Source organism: Ruditapes philippinarum, unplaced genomic scaffold, assembly GCF_026571515.1.
Source record: "Ruditapes philippinarum isolate M1 unplaced genomic scaffold, ASM2657151v2 ctg3171_1_1_1_1, whole genome shotgun sequence".
Classification (NCBI taxonomy): domain Eukaryota; kingdom Metazoa; phylum Mollusca; class Bivalvia; order Venerida; family Veneridae; genus Ruditapes; species Ruditapes philippinarum.
In genome coordinates this window covers 6,996-22,709 of record NW_026854895.1, presented here as the reverse complement: position 1 = coordinate 22,709, position 15,714 = coordinate 6,996, and the positions used below count along the sequence as shown (strand labels likewise).

At 34.9% G+C, this 15,714-nt stretch overlaps 1 protein-coding gene across 1 annotated transcript in view; it reads left to right on the top strand.

The window, feature by feature from the left end:
- LOC132741444 (ranBP2-like and GRIP domain-containing protein 4) overlaps positions 1–10,569 on the top strand; it is a 43,720-nt gene extending 33,151 nt beyond the window's left edge. Inside the window, exons 25-29 of the mRNA XM_060729601.1 lie at positions 5,704–5,805; positions 6,719–6,883; positions 7,075–7,197; positions 8,142–8,317; positions 10,109–10,569. Of these exons, the coding sequence (XP_060585584.1) occupies positions 5,704–5,805; positions 6,719–6,883; positions 7,075–7,197; positions 8,142–8,317; positions 10,109–10,219 (677 nt within the window). The 3' untranslated portion in view covers positions 10,220–10,569. The remainder of the gene's footprint in view (positions 1–5,703; positions 5,806–6,718; positions 6,884–7,074; positions 7,198–8,141; positions 8,318–10,108) is intronic.
- Positions 10,570–15,714: the final 5,145 nt, after the last annotated feature.

Sequence of the window (15,714 nt, the reverse complement as noted above, 5' to 3'; positions counted from 1 at the left end):
GATACTAACTCTTTCAAGATGAAAGAATTCATTTAAAGTTTTAAAACAATTTGGTCATTTATGTACACAGGGTATTAAGATTCTCTGAAGTGTTAAGCATTTTATTGTGAGCTTACTACAGTAAAAACTCTGAAAACCGGACCCTCTGAAAACCGGAATCCTCTGAAAACCGGACCATTTTAAAAGTCCCGTATTTTCTCCCTATATGTTCATTGAAAAAAATCCTCTGAATACCGGAACCTCTGAATTCCGAAAACCGGACGATTTTCTATGGTTTCTAACGCTAGACATGCACAAAAAATCCTCTGAAAACCGGACAGCAATTTAAAGTGTCAACTTTCTGTGTACTTTAATGTAGATCTAAACATAATCTCAACAGGTGACATGTTCAATTACCAGATAATGGTCATCTCCTTTTATCTATGCAGGTGTGAAAACACTTGTCAGTGTATGTTAATTTGTTATTGTCAATTAAATTATAGCTCTTTCATCAAATTTGTGTCTCTTTCCTCTATAGGTATGATTTTTTAAAAATGTTTTTAATGTGTTATGTTTTCTTTTAATATAAATGTCTTAAGAATTGAAAGACTTTTTATACGCCCGTTTGAAAAAACGGGACGTATTATGGGAACGCCCCTGGCGGGCGGGCGGGCGGGCGGGCGGCGTCCAATTTTGTCTGGAGCATATTCTCTACATGTATGGAGGGATTTTTAATGAAACTTCATAGAAATGTTCACCACTATGAGGAGCAGTGTCGCGCACATGAACCAGGTCTCTAGGTCAAAGGTCAGATAAAAATATGAAGATGTGTATATGGACCATTTAGTCATCATTTATTGAGGGATTGTAACACAAATGGTCATTATCAAGACTATGGCTGTGATACATATAATTTAGGTCAATATATACAAGGTCAAGGTCACTAAAGATGATGAAATATCCAGATTTTGTCCGGAGCATATCTCCTACACACATGGAGGGATTTTAATAAAATTTCATAGAAATGTTCACCATTATGAGAAGCCATGTCACGCACATGAACTAGGTCTCTAGGTCAAAGGTCAAGGTCACACTTAGAGCTCATTGAAAAACGCTTGTCCGGAGCAAAACTTCCACATGCATAGAGGGATTTCAATATAACTTGGCACAAATGTTCACCATTGTGAGGCGGAGTGTCGTGCACAAAATTCAGGTCCCTGCAGCCAAGGTCAAGGTCACACATAGAGGTCAAAGTTTAGATAAAAATATGAAGATGTGTATAGGGACGATTTAATCATTTTTTATTGAGGATTGTAACACAAATGGTCATTATCATCGACTACGGCTGTGACCATGTACTTTAGGTCAATATAGTGCAAGGTCAAGGTCACTAAAGATGGTGAAATATCCAGATTTTGTCTGGAGCATATCTCCTACATGTATGGAAGAATTTTTATAATACTTTATGGAAATGTTCACCACCATGATATGTATTGCTCCATGCATGATCCAGGTCAAAGGTCAAGGTCACACTTAGAGCTCATTGCAAAACGCTTTTCGGAGCAAAACTTCTTCATTCATAGGGGGATTTCAATATAACTTGGCACAAATGTTTCACCATTGTGAGGCTTGAGTGTAGCACGCAAAATTCAGATCCCTGTGACCAAAGTCAAGGTTACACATAGAGGTCAAGTTCAGATACAAACTTTGAAGATGTGTATAGGGACCATTTAGTCATCATTATATTGATGGATTGTAGCACAAATGGTAACTATCATGACTACAGGTGTGGACATTTAAATTTAGGTTAATATTTGCAAGGTCACAGGTCACTGGAGATGAATTAAATATCCAGGATGTTGTCTGGAGCATATTTTTCTACATGCATGAAGGAATTTTAATGTTACTTTATAGAATTGTTCACCACCATGAGACGTAGTGCCTGCACATGAACCAAGTCTCTAGGTCAAAGGTGAAGGTCACAGTTAGAGCTCATAGAAAACGCTTGTCTGGAGCAAAACTTCTACATGCATAGAGGGATTTCAATATAATTTGGCACAAATGTTCATCATTGTGAGGCTGAGTGCCGTGCATAAAATTCAGGTCCCTGCGACCGAAGGTCAAGGTCACACATCCTGTGCATATCTTCCCTACTGATTTGTTTAAGGTTCATTTAACAACACAGTGCCAAGAATAAAAACTTGCTTGCTAGATAACACTTATCCATAATGCCCCCATCTCCATCTAAAGCTTTCGTAAACGGGATGGCACCCTTGTTTAAAAATGATTCCTATTTTCTTTTAAATTTTGATATCAATTATATGCAAAAAAGTAATACTAAATTCTATTTATTATGCCCCCATTTTGAAAAAAAGGGGGTATATTGCTTTGCACTTGTCGGTCCGTCGGGTCCCGTAGACCGAAATGTTTCCGAGGTGATAATCTAAAGAACCCTTAGGATAGGAACTTCAAACTTGGTATGGTGAATTGGATCATGACAGTAGATGACCCCATATTGATTTTGGGGTCAAGGGGTCAAAGGTCAAGGTCACATTGACCTTGAAAGCAAAACGGTTTTCCGATCAATAACTAAAGAACCTTAAGGCCTAGGAACTTCAAACTTGGTATGGTGATTGTCATGACCGTAAGATGACCCCTATTGATTTTGGGGTCAAGGGGTCAAAGGTCAAAGTCACATTGACCTTGAAAGCAAAAAACAGTTTCCGATCAATTACTAAAGAACCTTAAGGCCTAGGACTTCAACTTGGTATGGTGATTGGTCATGACCAGTAGATGACCCTATTGATTTTGGAGTCAAGGGTCAAAGGTCAAGGTCACATTGACCTTGAAAGCAAAAACAGTTTCTGATCATAACTAAAGAACTTAAGGCCTAGGAACTTCAAATTGGTATGGTGATTAGTCATGGAACCAGTTGATGACCCCTATTGATTTTTGGGGTCAAGGGGTCAAAGGTCAAGGTCACATGACCTTAAAAAGCAAAAACGGTTTCCGATCAATAACTAAAGAACCTTAAGGCCTAGGAACTTCAAACTTGGTATGGTGATTGGTCATGATCAGTAGATGACCCCTATTGATTTTGGGGTCAAGGGGTCAAAGGTCAAGGTCACATTGACCTTGTAAGCAAAAACGGTTTCTGATCAATAACTAAAGAACTTAAGGCCTAGGAACTTCAAACTTGGTATTGTGATTGGTCATGATCAGTAGAGACCCCTAATTGATTTTGGGGTCAAGGGGTCAAAGGTCAAGGTCAACATTGACCTTGTAGGTAAAAACGGTTTCCGATCAATACCTAAAAGAACCTTAAGGCTTAGGAACATCAAACTTGGTATGGTGATTGGTCATGATCAGTAGATGACCCTATTAATTTTGGGGTCAAGGGGTCAAAGGTCAAGGTCACATTGACCTTGAAAGCAAAAACAGTTTCTGATCAATACCTAAAGAACCTTAAGGCCTAGGAACTTCAAACTTGGTATGGTGATTAGTCATGACCAGTTGATGACCCCTATTGATTTTGGGGTCAAGGGGTCAAAGGTCAAGGTCACATTGACCTTGTAGGTAAAAACGGTTTCCGATCAATAACTAAAGAACCTTAAGGCCTAGGAACTTCAAACTTGGTATGGTGATTGGTCCATGATCAGTAGATGACCCGTATAGATTTTTGGGTCAAGGGTCAAAGGTCAAGATCACATTGACCTTTTAATTAAAACAACAGTTTCTGATCAATAACAAAAGAACCCTCAGGCTAGGAACTTCAAAAACTTGGTATGGTGATGTGGTCATGAATCAGTAGATGACCCCTATTGATTTTGGGGTCAGGGGTCAAAGGTCAAGGTCAATTGACCTTGTAGGTAAAAACGGTTTCCGATCAATACCTAAAGAACCTTAAGGCTTAGGAACATCAAACTTTGGTATGGTGATTGGTCATGATCAGTAGATGACCCGTATAGATTTTGGGGTCAAGGGGTCAAAGGTCAAGGTCACATTGACCTTTTAATTAAAAACGGTTTTCTGATCAATAACACAAAGAACCCTTAGGCCTAGGAACTTCAAAAACTTGGTATGGTGATTGGTTATGACAATCAGATGACCCCTATTGATTTTTGGCGTTAAGGGGTCAAAGGTCAAGGTTCACATTGACCTTGTAGGTAAAAACAGTTTCCGATCAATAATGAAAGAACCTCTAGGCCTAGGAACTTCAAACTTAGAGATGGTGATTGGTCATGATCAGTAGATGACCCCTATTGATTTTGGGGGTCTAGGGGTCAAAGTCAAGGTCACATTGACCTCTTAGGTAAAAACGGTTTCGATCAATAACTAAAGAACCCTTAGGCCTAGGAACTTCAAACTTGGTATGGTGATTGGTCATGACCAGCAGATGACCCCTATTGATTTTGGGGTTAAGGGGTTAAAGGGCAAGGTCACATTGACCTTGTACGTAAAAATGCTTTCCGATCAATAACTTAAGAACCCTTATGCCTAGGAACTTCAAACTTGGTATGGTGATTGGTCATGACCAGCAGATGACCTATTGATTTTGGGGTCAAGGGGTCAAAGGTCAAGGTCACATTGACCTTGTAGGTAAAAACGGTTTCCGATCAATTTACTAAAAACGCTTAGGCCTAGGAACTTCAAACTTTGTGTGATGATTGGTCATGACCAGCAGATGACCCTATTGAGTTTTAGGTGAAGGGGTCAAAGGTCAAGTCACATTGACCTTTTAAGTAAAAACGGTTTCTGATTAATAATTCAAGAACGCTTAGGCCTAGGAACTTCAAACTTGGTATGGTGATTTGTCATGACCAGCAGATTACTCCTATTGATTTTGGGATCAAGGGTCAAAGGTCAAGGTCACAATGACCTTGTAAGTAAAAACGGTTTTCTGATCAATAACTAAAGAACGCTTCGGCCTAGAAACTTCAAACTTGGCATGGTGATTGGTCATGACCAGCAGATGACCCCTATTGATTTTGGGGTCAAAGGTCAGGTCACATTGACCTTGTATGTTAAAACGGTTTCCGATCAATAATAAGAGAACCCTTAGGCCTAAGAACTTCAAACTTGCATGGTGATTGGTCATGACCAGCAGATGACCCCTATTGATTTTGGGGTCAAGGGGTCAAAGGTCAAGGTCACATTGACCTTGTAGGTAAAACGGTTTCTGATCAATTTACTAAAACGCCTAGGCCTAGGAACTTCAAACTTTGTTTGATGATTGGTCGTGACAGCAGATGACCCCCTATTGAGTTTTGGGTCAAGGGGTTAAAGGTCAAGGTCATGACCAGTAGATACTTTATAACCCTTATTAATTGTTTGATCACTGGGTCAGAAGTCATGCATAATAACCTTATCACATGACTAATTGGCTGCTGATAGGGGGCATACATGTTTTACAAACATATCTTGTTACATATTTTAAAGCTAATAATAAAATTTCAGACAATGAGGTGTTTTAATTTCTGGATTTGCATAATGAAATTACTTAAGACATTTATATTATAAAAAGAAATTAAAATATGATTTACATCATTTAGACAAAAGGGCTAAAAAGTAAATAAAAAATGATTGAACAAAGTCATTGTTCAAACATATCATAATTATCAATAAATGTATAAAACCTCTGAAAACCGGAATCCTCTGAAAACCGGACTTTTGGTTAAGTCCGGACCGGTTTTCAGAGTTTTTACTGTATTGTTTTCATTTTAGCTGAAGAGAAACCATCAGAAAAGTTTGTATTTGGAGGCGGGTCTAATCAGTTCTCATTTGCAGCTCTAGCAGCAGGAGGTGGAGCTAGTTCATTTACTAATAGTATGTACTGATTCTTTTCTTTGTGTCATAAAATTTAGATTCGACGATTAGCAATAACCCAGTTACATAAAAAGTACATAAGGTAAGTATAGGACTTGCACCTCATCGCTGCGGGTTCAAATTCCACCGGGGACTTCGGATCTTTCATGTGAGGATGCTATCAACTTGGTAGTCAGCTTACGAACTGTTTTTGGTTCTACTTAGGTGCCCGTTTGTGCCTAAAATAATGCATTAAGGGGCACCTAAGGTCTTCATCCATTGTTGAAGCTGGAACGCTACAATATGACCTTTACAGTGTTGGTGCGACTTTTTAGCCAACTAAAAACAAAACATGTTTATGTTGGGCAATGGTTGTACTCCAATGATACCCAGCTAGCTTAAGGAATGACGTTGGTTCTAATCATTTGCCTCCTTGTGCCAAAAATATTGCCTAGAGTAGCATATGAGGATTTCCTCCATCAGTAAAGCTAGAAAGTCGCCATATGATTGTTACATCTTTCAATCTGCACAAAACAGTTTCCTACAATTAACAAATGTAATGGCATGGTATGGCTAAAATCATGTGCTGCTAAAGGCAAATATAAGGTTAGAGATGTTTTTAGGAAATGAAAGCATAGTAAGAAAAGTAAGTAAGACTTGCTAGATAACTCCTTTAAGTTATTTGAATGATAAACATTTTATCCTCTCATGTATTTGATTGTAAACTGATGCTCATCACAATCAAAGAAACTTTAGCAGTTGTACACATATAATAATTAATATTTGTTCACATTATAAGATGCAATAACAAATCTGTATAAAGTAAGAAACTTTGGATAGATTCAGTTTAATTTTGTTCTTCTTTTACCACTCAAGTGTTCCTTTTTATTTACATGAATTATATATTAAATATTAAACACATAATTGAATACAGATCCAAGTAAACCATTCCACTGGCAAGATGCTGGAAGACAGCTGTTTGGTGGAGGAGGCGGAGCAACTGAAGGCGGGAGTGGTGATGAGGGGGAGGTCCAGCAAGGGGAGGAGCAACACTTTGAGCCAGTAGTACCACTTCCTGAACTTGTAGATGTTAAAACTGGTAAAAGACTCCTTCCTTTTCTTTTCAAGTACACTGCATTTTCTGTGGAGAAGTCCATTTTAGGAGTATTTTCAGAAAGAATTGGAATAAGATTGGTGTTTTTTGATGTTGTATAGATTTCCTTTAATGATAAGTGATTATATTTTGTGTATCTAACTTAGTATCCTTTAATGTCAATAATTATTTTCCAGGGGAAGAAGATGATGTTGTAGAGTTTTCACAGCGAGCGAAACTCTTCCGGTTCGATAAAGATGCGGGACAGTGGAAGGAAAAAGGCATCGGAGAAATGAAAATTCTGAAACATAAACCAAATGGTAAAGTTATCAAATGCTGTGAAAGAATTTCTTTTAGAGAAATTAGAATGAGTTGTGTTTTATATAGAAGTTCATTGAAATTTAAAGTGATATTTGTTTATCTATTTGTTTGCTAGTGAGGACATGTTAAATGAGTTGGTTAAAAGTTGTTTTTTTAGCTCCTTTTTTCCAAGACTGAAAGAAAACTTCAATTATATTTTAATCAATTGTTGGTAAAAATTTATGTTTTCTTGAGATATTAAGCCCAGCTTATGGTGCTTTTTTTACCCATTGACAAGGAGTTTTCTTTTAAAGTCAATTTATTAAAATATTGGCAAAGATAAATATTTTACACGTTTTCACTTCAGACTAGAAATACTTGTTCACTATCAAGGGCAAGTATCTATTTCAAGCATTTGTGCAGAATTATGACCACTTTTCTTCTTTGCGTTACCTATATTACCCAGTACTGACAAGAGTGGAGCATGATATCCACTGAAAGATTTTTGGTTTTGTTTTGGCAGTACTGTGTGTCTCTTTGAAATGAACCATTCATATTTTGTTAGTGATAATCTTTTTTCCTGGTACCATTTTGAGAACAAAAAATGATTTTAACTGTTTCTACACTTAATATATTAAATGGACTCCTTCAATCCATCTTTCAATATGGATAAAAGCATTCATCATATTTAGGAAAAATTTCAAACTAAGTACTGACTGATCTTGGTCTGAATTTGGTCGTCTTAAAAGATTCATTGACCGCTAGCAAGCAAAGTGTTAATGTGGTGTGAACGAGGCAAACTTGATACTTTGCTTGCAACTTGCTGGTGATTTATTGAAACTCTGCAACAATCGTGTGTGTTTTCCTTAATATGATTAAACGCACTTTACATAAATGTTTGCAATTGTGTTGTTATTATTATTATTATTATTGTAGTTATCAAATTTTGTTATTTTATTTTTAGGAAAGTACCGATTTCTGTTACGGAGAGAGCAGGTGCATAAGTTAGCTTGTAACCATTTACTAACCCCAGATATCACAGTCACACCAATGAATACATCAGAGACCGCATGGTGCTGGACAGCTCAAGATTATTCTGAAGGGGAGTGTAGGGTTGAACAGTTGGCTGTCAAGTTTAAGGTAAACTTATATATTTTCTTATGTTGTGTTGCTTGTTTTTATTTACCTTAAACTGGACTTGTGCATTTCAAAAGGGATAAAATCAAATTGTAATGCCAGGGTTGCTGGTATGATCCCCCTGTGTGGCGAAATTTCTTTGTGACAATTGATATGGGACATTAAGTTTAATGGTCATTGGTCTCTCACTGCTGGTTTAGCCACTTGTTGAACGTTGGTTATTACTGGTTAGTTATCCAGGAAATCTGGTGAGGTGGACCCACTGAGAAGATATTACCTAAATATGTAAAAATCAGCGTAAAAAACAACAAATAAAATAATTGAGATTAGCGTAGTCTGAAATAATTTTCAGCATGACATTTGAAGTCTCTTTAATTGGTAATAAATCGGGGTCATAATCATTGATTGTCCTGGGTCGGAATTTTAATTAATTAAACTCCTTTTGGGATATTGAAGTCTCCTTCTTCTTCCTTGTTTAACTATTGAGCTTTGAGGACAGTTGTGTGTAAGTATATCTTACACATGACTTCTTGTTTTACTAAATCTTTCTGTAAATTTAAACCATGACAAGTTATGCCCATGAAGTTGTTTTAACTTCACTAGCCATTTATGCCTGTAAAGTTGTTTTAACTTCACTAGCCATTTATGCCTGTAAAGTTGTTTTAACTTCACTAGCCATTTATGCCCATTAAATTGTTTTAACTTCACTAGCCTGTAAATGCCCTTAAAGTTGTTTTAACTTTACTAGCTATTTATGCCTGTAAAGTTAATTTAGCTTTACTAGCCATTTATGCCCATTAAATTGTTTTAACTTCACTAGCCATTTATGCCCGTAAAGTCGTTTTAACTTCACAAGCCATTTATGCCAGTAAAGTTGTTTTAACTTAACTAGCCATTTATGCCAGTAAATTGTTTTAACTTCACTAGCCATTTATGCCAGTAAAGTCGTTTAAACTTCACTGGCCATTTATGCCCGTAAAGTCATTTTAACTTCACTAGCCATTTATGCCAGTAACGTTGTTTTAACTTCACTAGCCATTTACGCCAGTAAAGTCGTTTTAACTTCACTGGCCATTTATGCCAGTAAAGTTGTTTTAACTTCACTAGTCATTTATGCCAGTAAATTGTTTTAACTTCACTATCCATTTATGCCAGTAACGTTGTTTTAACTTCACTAGCCATTTACGCCAGTAAAGTCGTTTTAACTTCACTGGCCATTCATGCCAGTAAAGTTGTTTTATCTTCACTAGTCATTTATGACAGTAAAGTCGTTTTATCTTCACTAGTCATTTATGCCAGTAAAGTCGTTTTAACTTCACTGGACATTTATGCCAGTAAAGTCGTTTTAACTTCACTGGCCATTTATGCCAGTAAAGTCGTTTTAACTTCACTGGCCATTTATGCCAGTAAAGTTGTTTTAACTTCACTAGTCATTTATGCCAGTAAATTGTTTTAACTTCACTATCCATTTATGCCAGTAAAGTTGTCTTAACTTCACAAGCCATTTATGCCAGTACAGTCGTTTTAACTTCACTAGTCATTTATGCCAGTAAAGTTGTCTTAACTTCACTAGCCATTTATGCCAGAAAAGTCGTTTTAACTTCACTAGTCATTTATGCCAGTAAAGTTGTCTTAACTTCACTAGCCATTTATGCCAGTAAAGTCCTTTTAACTTCACTAGCCATTTATGCCCGTAAAGTCGTTTTAACTTCACTAGTCATTTATGTCCGTAAAGTCATTTTAACTTCACTAGTCGGGCATACTCATTTGTGTTGTTGTTTTTGTCTGTTGTAGAATGTTGAGTTGGCGAAGAATTTCAAACAGAAGGTTGACGAAGTACAAGCTATTCAACAAAATCAACAATTAAAGAGCTCCAAAAAGTGTAGAACATTTATTTATTTGTGACATTTACAGACTATCTACAAATTTAAATGACTTGTAGACATGCCAGCACCAGTAAACTTACTGTAATGGTAAGAATGTGTTCACCCTAGTAAAACCTGTCTGATGTAATCAATCATTTCTTGCCATGAATTGGACAGTTTATTTTATAGTGCTCAATCTTATAAACACTGTAACAATATATTTAATGTACGAAAATTTGGTGACATTCAATCAGTGTGACATCATCAACTATTTGTGACATATACAATCAGTGTGGTATCATAAACTGTTTGTGACATTCAATCAGTGTGGCATCATAAATTGTGACATTCAATCTGAATCAGTGTGACATCATCAGCTGTTTGTGACATTCAGTCTGAATTTGTGTGACATCATCAACTTTTTGTGACATTTAATCAGTGTGACATCAACTGTTTGTGACATTAATTTATTGTGGCATCATCAGAGGTGTGCAACATCATCAACTGTTTGTGACATTTAATTAGTGTGGCATCAACTGTTTGTGACATTCATTCATTGTGGCATCATCAACTGCCTGTAACATTTAATCAGTGTGACATTATCAAGATTTTGTGACATTTCAATCCGTGAGAAATATGTGTATAAATTTTGTGGTATACAATTTGCAGGATTTGGTTATTTGCAATTCAATAAAAAAAACTTGTGACATTGTTTATGCCATTTGAAGAGAAATATAATTTGTGAGATAGTATACGTCATGAAATTCAATTTGTATGACATACATGTTTGTAAATTTGTGCTTAAAGCGTCAGGAATGGCAAAATATTTCAAGAAAGTCACACTTTAGAAACATGTACTAATGTTTTAAAAAGAAACAGAAAAAAAATGAAGTAATAATGAGTTAATGATTGATTTTGCAGTATCTATGGCCATATTTTATGAGTAAGATGTTGATCTGTTTAAAAAAAAATAAACCAGATATGTTGCACAAAAACTTAGGTGTTTAGATGAATGACTAAAATATGTCAATCTTGACCAATTTTAACACTGGTCAGTGGAAATATGCCATTACTATGACAGTGAAATAAGTGATGACGCGAAACTAGTGATGTTGAGTATACTTTCCAGTACAAGAGACCATTGAGAAAAGACCACTTACAGATTAAAGTGTCTGTGACCTTTGCATAAGAGTACTGAGAACAATGTCATAGATATATATAGAGTGTTTATGCAATGTTTACATGAAAAATATATTCCTGAAATGTTATTAATGTTCATTCAAAAATTCACTCTGTCTGCTTTATAATTGTTAATCTGAATGTGATTGTTTAATTTTTTCATTGATTCTCTGACTTATGATTTGCAGTGATTTAAATTCAACTTGTACAAAATGCATAAAATTTGTGTTTGAAATTTCTTATTGTATTATCTAAGTTTATTTACAAAATTAGCCACATTGAATTAGTATAGTGTACCAGTAATTCCATGTGTAATGCCCTGATTGATTGTTTTGTGAAATTACAAAAACGATGCAAAAAAAACCTTTCTTTGTGCTTCATTCTCCCAGTAACACTGTGGTGATCAAAGGGGCCCCCGGGGGGGGAGGGGCTGTAACGGCGCAAGGACTCTATATATGTATATTAGGGACCTAGTTTTGGTCACAACTGACCGTAATATAGAGTCCAGGCATCGTTAAAATCCCCTTTGGTAGTGTACTCTCCAGATCATGGCAGTTAGTCTTTTAATTTAATTTACCAGAGCATTGTTCAGCCACCACATCGCTCATGGACATGCTGTCCAGCTATTTATTAGTGCTAGTGCCATCACTTTTGAAAGGAATCGATAACTTCTGTACAACCAAATGCAGAATCATAGAGCGTAGAAAGTATTTCATGATCATTCATAACGAAAGTTGACTTGCACCGGCCCGATTCAATGTCCAACGCTTTGCCTTTTGAGCTAACCAAACTGTTACACTGCCATATACGATATAGTCTTGTCAGAATACACACCACTGGCTGTTTTCATTACATAGTGAAAGCATTTACAGTTCTATATTAAAAACAGGACACGCCCATTAAACAATGGTTAAAGCATATACCAGTTTATAGTAATGAGAACCACTCCAGATCCTACTTGGTGTGAAGTGTTTGAAAGCGTTCATCACCACGATCTCCCAACAATGAAGAGCCTCTTATCGGGATTTAGACGTTTTAAAGCGTTAAACTGGCAAGGTTAACAAAAGATAAGTAATGATTTATTATAAACTTGAAACAGGAGGGGTCCTAAGAAAGAACCTTGAGGGACACCTGAGGATACTGGGATTGGGCCGGAGCTTCTGCCTTAAAATTATATACGACCGACTGAAATTACCCCCCCCCCCCCCCCAAAAAAAAAAAAAAAAAAAAAAATTAAAAAAAAAAGATGAATGGTTTTGTCATGATTGAAACATCAGCAGGAACATGGTCAGTTCACCTCTGAGCTGTGTGTATATTTATGAACTCATCTGCTGTTACGTGTAGAATGTTTATGATAGTGTTAAGTATTTTGTTTCCCTGTCATTAAAAAAACTTTTTCAAATTTCTTTAAATGAGTTTATCTTAAAATGGTCACTTAAAAACGTAATCTTGTTTTTCCTTTCGTGTATGAATAATTTCCTGCTATTTTGATGGGTTATGTCCATATTTGGAAGAAAATGAATATCGAGGTTAAGTAAGAGTATTTTTATGTTTATAATTAGCATCAAACAGTTAAACAACATTAGTAATTGTTTTTAAGACACACCCCGCAAAACAACATGGTAGGATGTTTATATGGCAAACTGAGTAATTGTTGACATGTGGCCAGGGTTTTGACTTACACCCATCGGGTGCTCGCACGCAACCCATATCCTTAGTTGTTAAAGTCACTCTTCCCCTATTCACAAACAAATATCGTATATATCACATTTTTTCCAGATATTTAGCATATTTAATAGAGCGTCTATGATGGAGACCCACATATTTATTTGGGAAGATTTGCTATATTATGAAAATGACATTATGCTCATTTTTGTAGGCAAGTTGAGCCGAGTTGAGCTGAATTAGTAATGTATTTCAAAAGATTATTTTTTGTAATAGTGATTGACCCATAAGTTACACTGAAGAATATTTAGGTTAAACTGTAAAAAACTACCTTAATTATAAAAAGACTGTCCCAATCTTTTTAAAATAAATTGAACATAACTGATACAGAACGAACGATATGAATTTATAGAAATTTCCATGTGGATTAATGACTATTTTTGCACAATAAAATAAAAACAATGGACATATTTGTTGCAACTTATGAAGTTATTTTTATTTTTACCTTAGCACTCGCCATTTATACTTGAATTGGCATAATGTCACTTTAAGGTGAACACTGACTCACAAAGAACAACAATCGGAAACACTGGTTCCTTTTTTGCACTACGATGAGGTGTATTTATTTTCAATATCCCAACTTTCCCTAATTAAAGCCTTTCTATAATTATATGCTAGTATATATAACAAGACTTTTTTAAAGGGTCATTTGTCGACCTATCGAAGTAAAAGTTAGAACATATAGAAAAAAAACGTAGTAAGTAAAAACAAGAACAGAAAGAAGAAAACTTTAATGTCCACACAAATAAAAATAATCTCTAGCCTTATTTTGAATACACGACATAAAACACTGACTAGGACTAGACGCAAAACAAAAAGGCAATCGAGAATTAAAGGCCCATTTAGCATAAAATATGCTGCATGTATTTCTACTTTTCAAAAGTTTTTTATGCTTGGTGTTTTTATATAGTTTCCAGGTTACTCATTAGCCATGTAGCTGTTCCATTTTAGCAATAGGTGATTTAGCATCTTGTATGGAAGTCAAAATACTTATTCGTTGACATTATTTCACATTCGACGTTGATTTTTTTCATATTATAGTATTTGCCCTTTCTAAATGAATAATATATAAGCTAGTATTCATAAATAAATAAAAAAAATAAGTAAATAAATAAATATTCGTTTCTGAGGCCAAACGTGCTTTTAAAAACGAGGGCGCTCAATTGAATAATATGAAAATTGAGTGGTCTAAAAATCTAATATTGATTAGTGAATGTCAAGGAAATGCAAAGAGCTAACTGAATTTTGATCGTGAACAGAAGAAGACAAACTCGAAAATGTATGCCGGCGATTTATCGATACCGGACAACAAATATCTCAAAAGATAAATTAAACTGAACACGCTGCGTGACTCAGCGCGCCATGTGAAAATAGCTTACTTCAATCACCAATTACTTCAATCACTAATCAGCCACCAGTATGGTGCAAGCCTTCACTTCCATACAGTAGCTTGATAAAAAAAAGCATGTAGAGGCCGAGTTAAAACGGAAATAATTTATTCTCATATTGCATGTACATTAACACATGTATACTAGTATATAATTTTCTGATGGTAAATCGTTTATAAAAGGGATAAGAGTACCGCCGCAATTCTCACATCAAGTATATAGATGTATATGCTCAAAAATGTATGAAAGTTTGATAAAGTAATAGTCATATTTTATATATTTCCTGATTTATACGTACATATTATAAATAATAACTCTGCGGGAAATCCCAATCTAACAGCCAGTCCGTAATGGTGTTAGTAATGAGGAAAAATAATAATTATAAATTTCCAACGTTATCAATTAAGTCAGTAAATCTAGAAGATAAAAATCTCAAGTAAAGTATTGTTTACTCATCCCTGATATGACTTTACCGGATATGACGCACATATGTTATTACATAATTTTTTAATAAGTTCATCAGAGTTGTTTCTTCCTGTTATTATGAATCATTTGAATAAAAAAAAATGAATTAACAAATTTAATTGAATTACATTGAGCTGGATAAGTATTGTCAATACACTCTCCTGAAATATTATCCAATATATAATTTAACATTTTATTTTATTATATTGTGTGTGGATATACTATAAGTTATAAATATTTTTGACGTTATATGACCCTACATAAAAGGTAATATAAACGCTTATATAGAACAGAACAGAACAGAACATTTATTTTATTAGATTTGTACCATAAGTACATCATCGTAACATATTTACAAAATTAATACATTTACATGTAATATAATACAGCCACATGATAAACCAGTGTTTATAATTATCAAATCGCAATAACACATACATTACATTTACACATTTACATTTAATAAAATTACAAATACATAATATAATCATGATACTTTAAGCATACAATTTCATCGTTTTTTTATTCTAAGAGGATGGACTTAAATATGTGTAGCAGATGCTCTTAAAGTCATAGCACGTTTAATATAAATAGCTAAATTTTTAAGAATTGTTCTTTTATCATTTTTTAATAGTTCTACAAATTTAAACATGCTTGGTTTTACATAATAATACTTTTTTATATATTTTTTCCTTAAATCAATATAACATGGGCAAATCAAAATAAAATGATACTCGTCCTCAATGTCGTGCTTATTACAGTATATACAATAACGTTG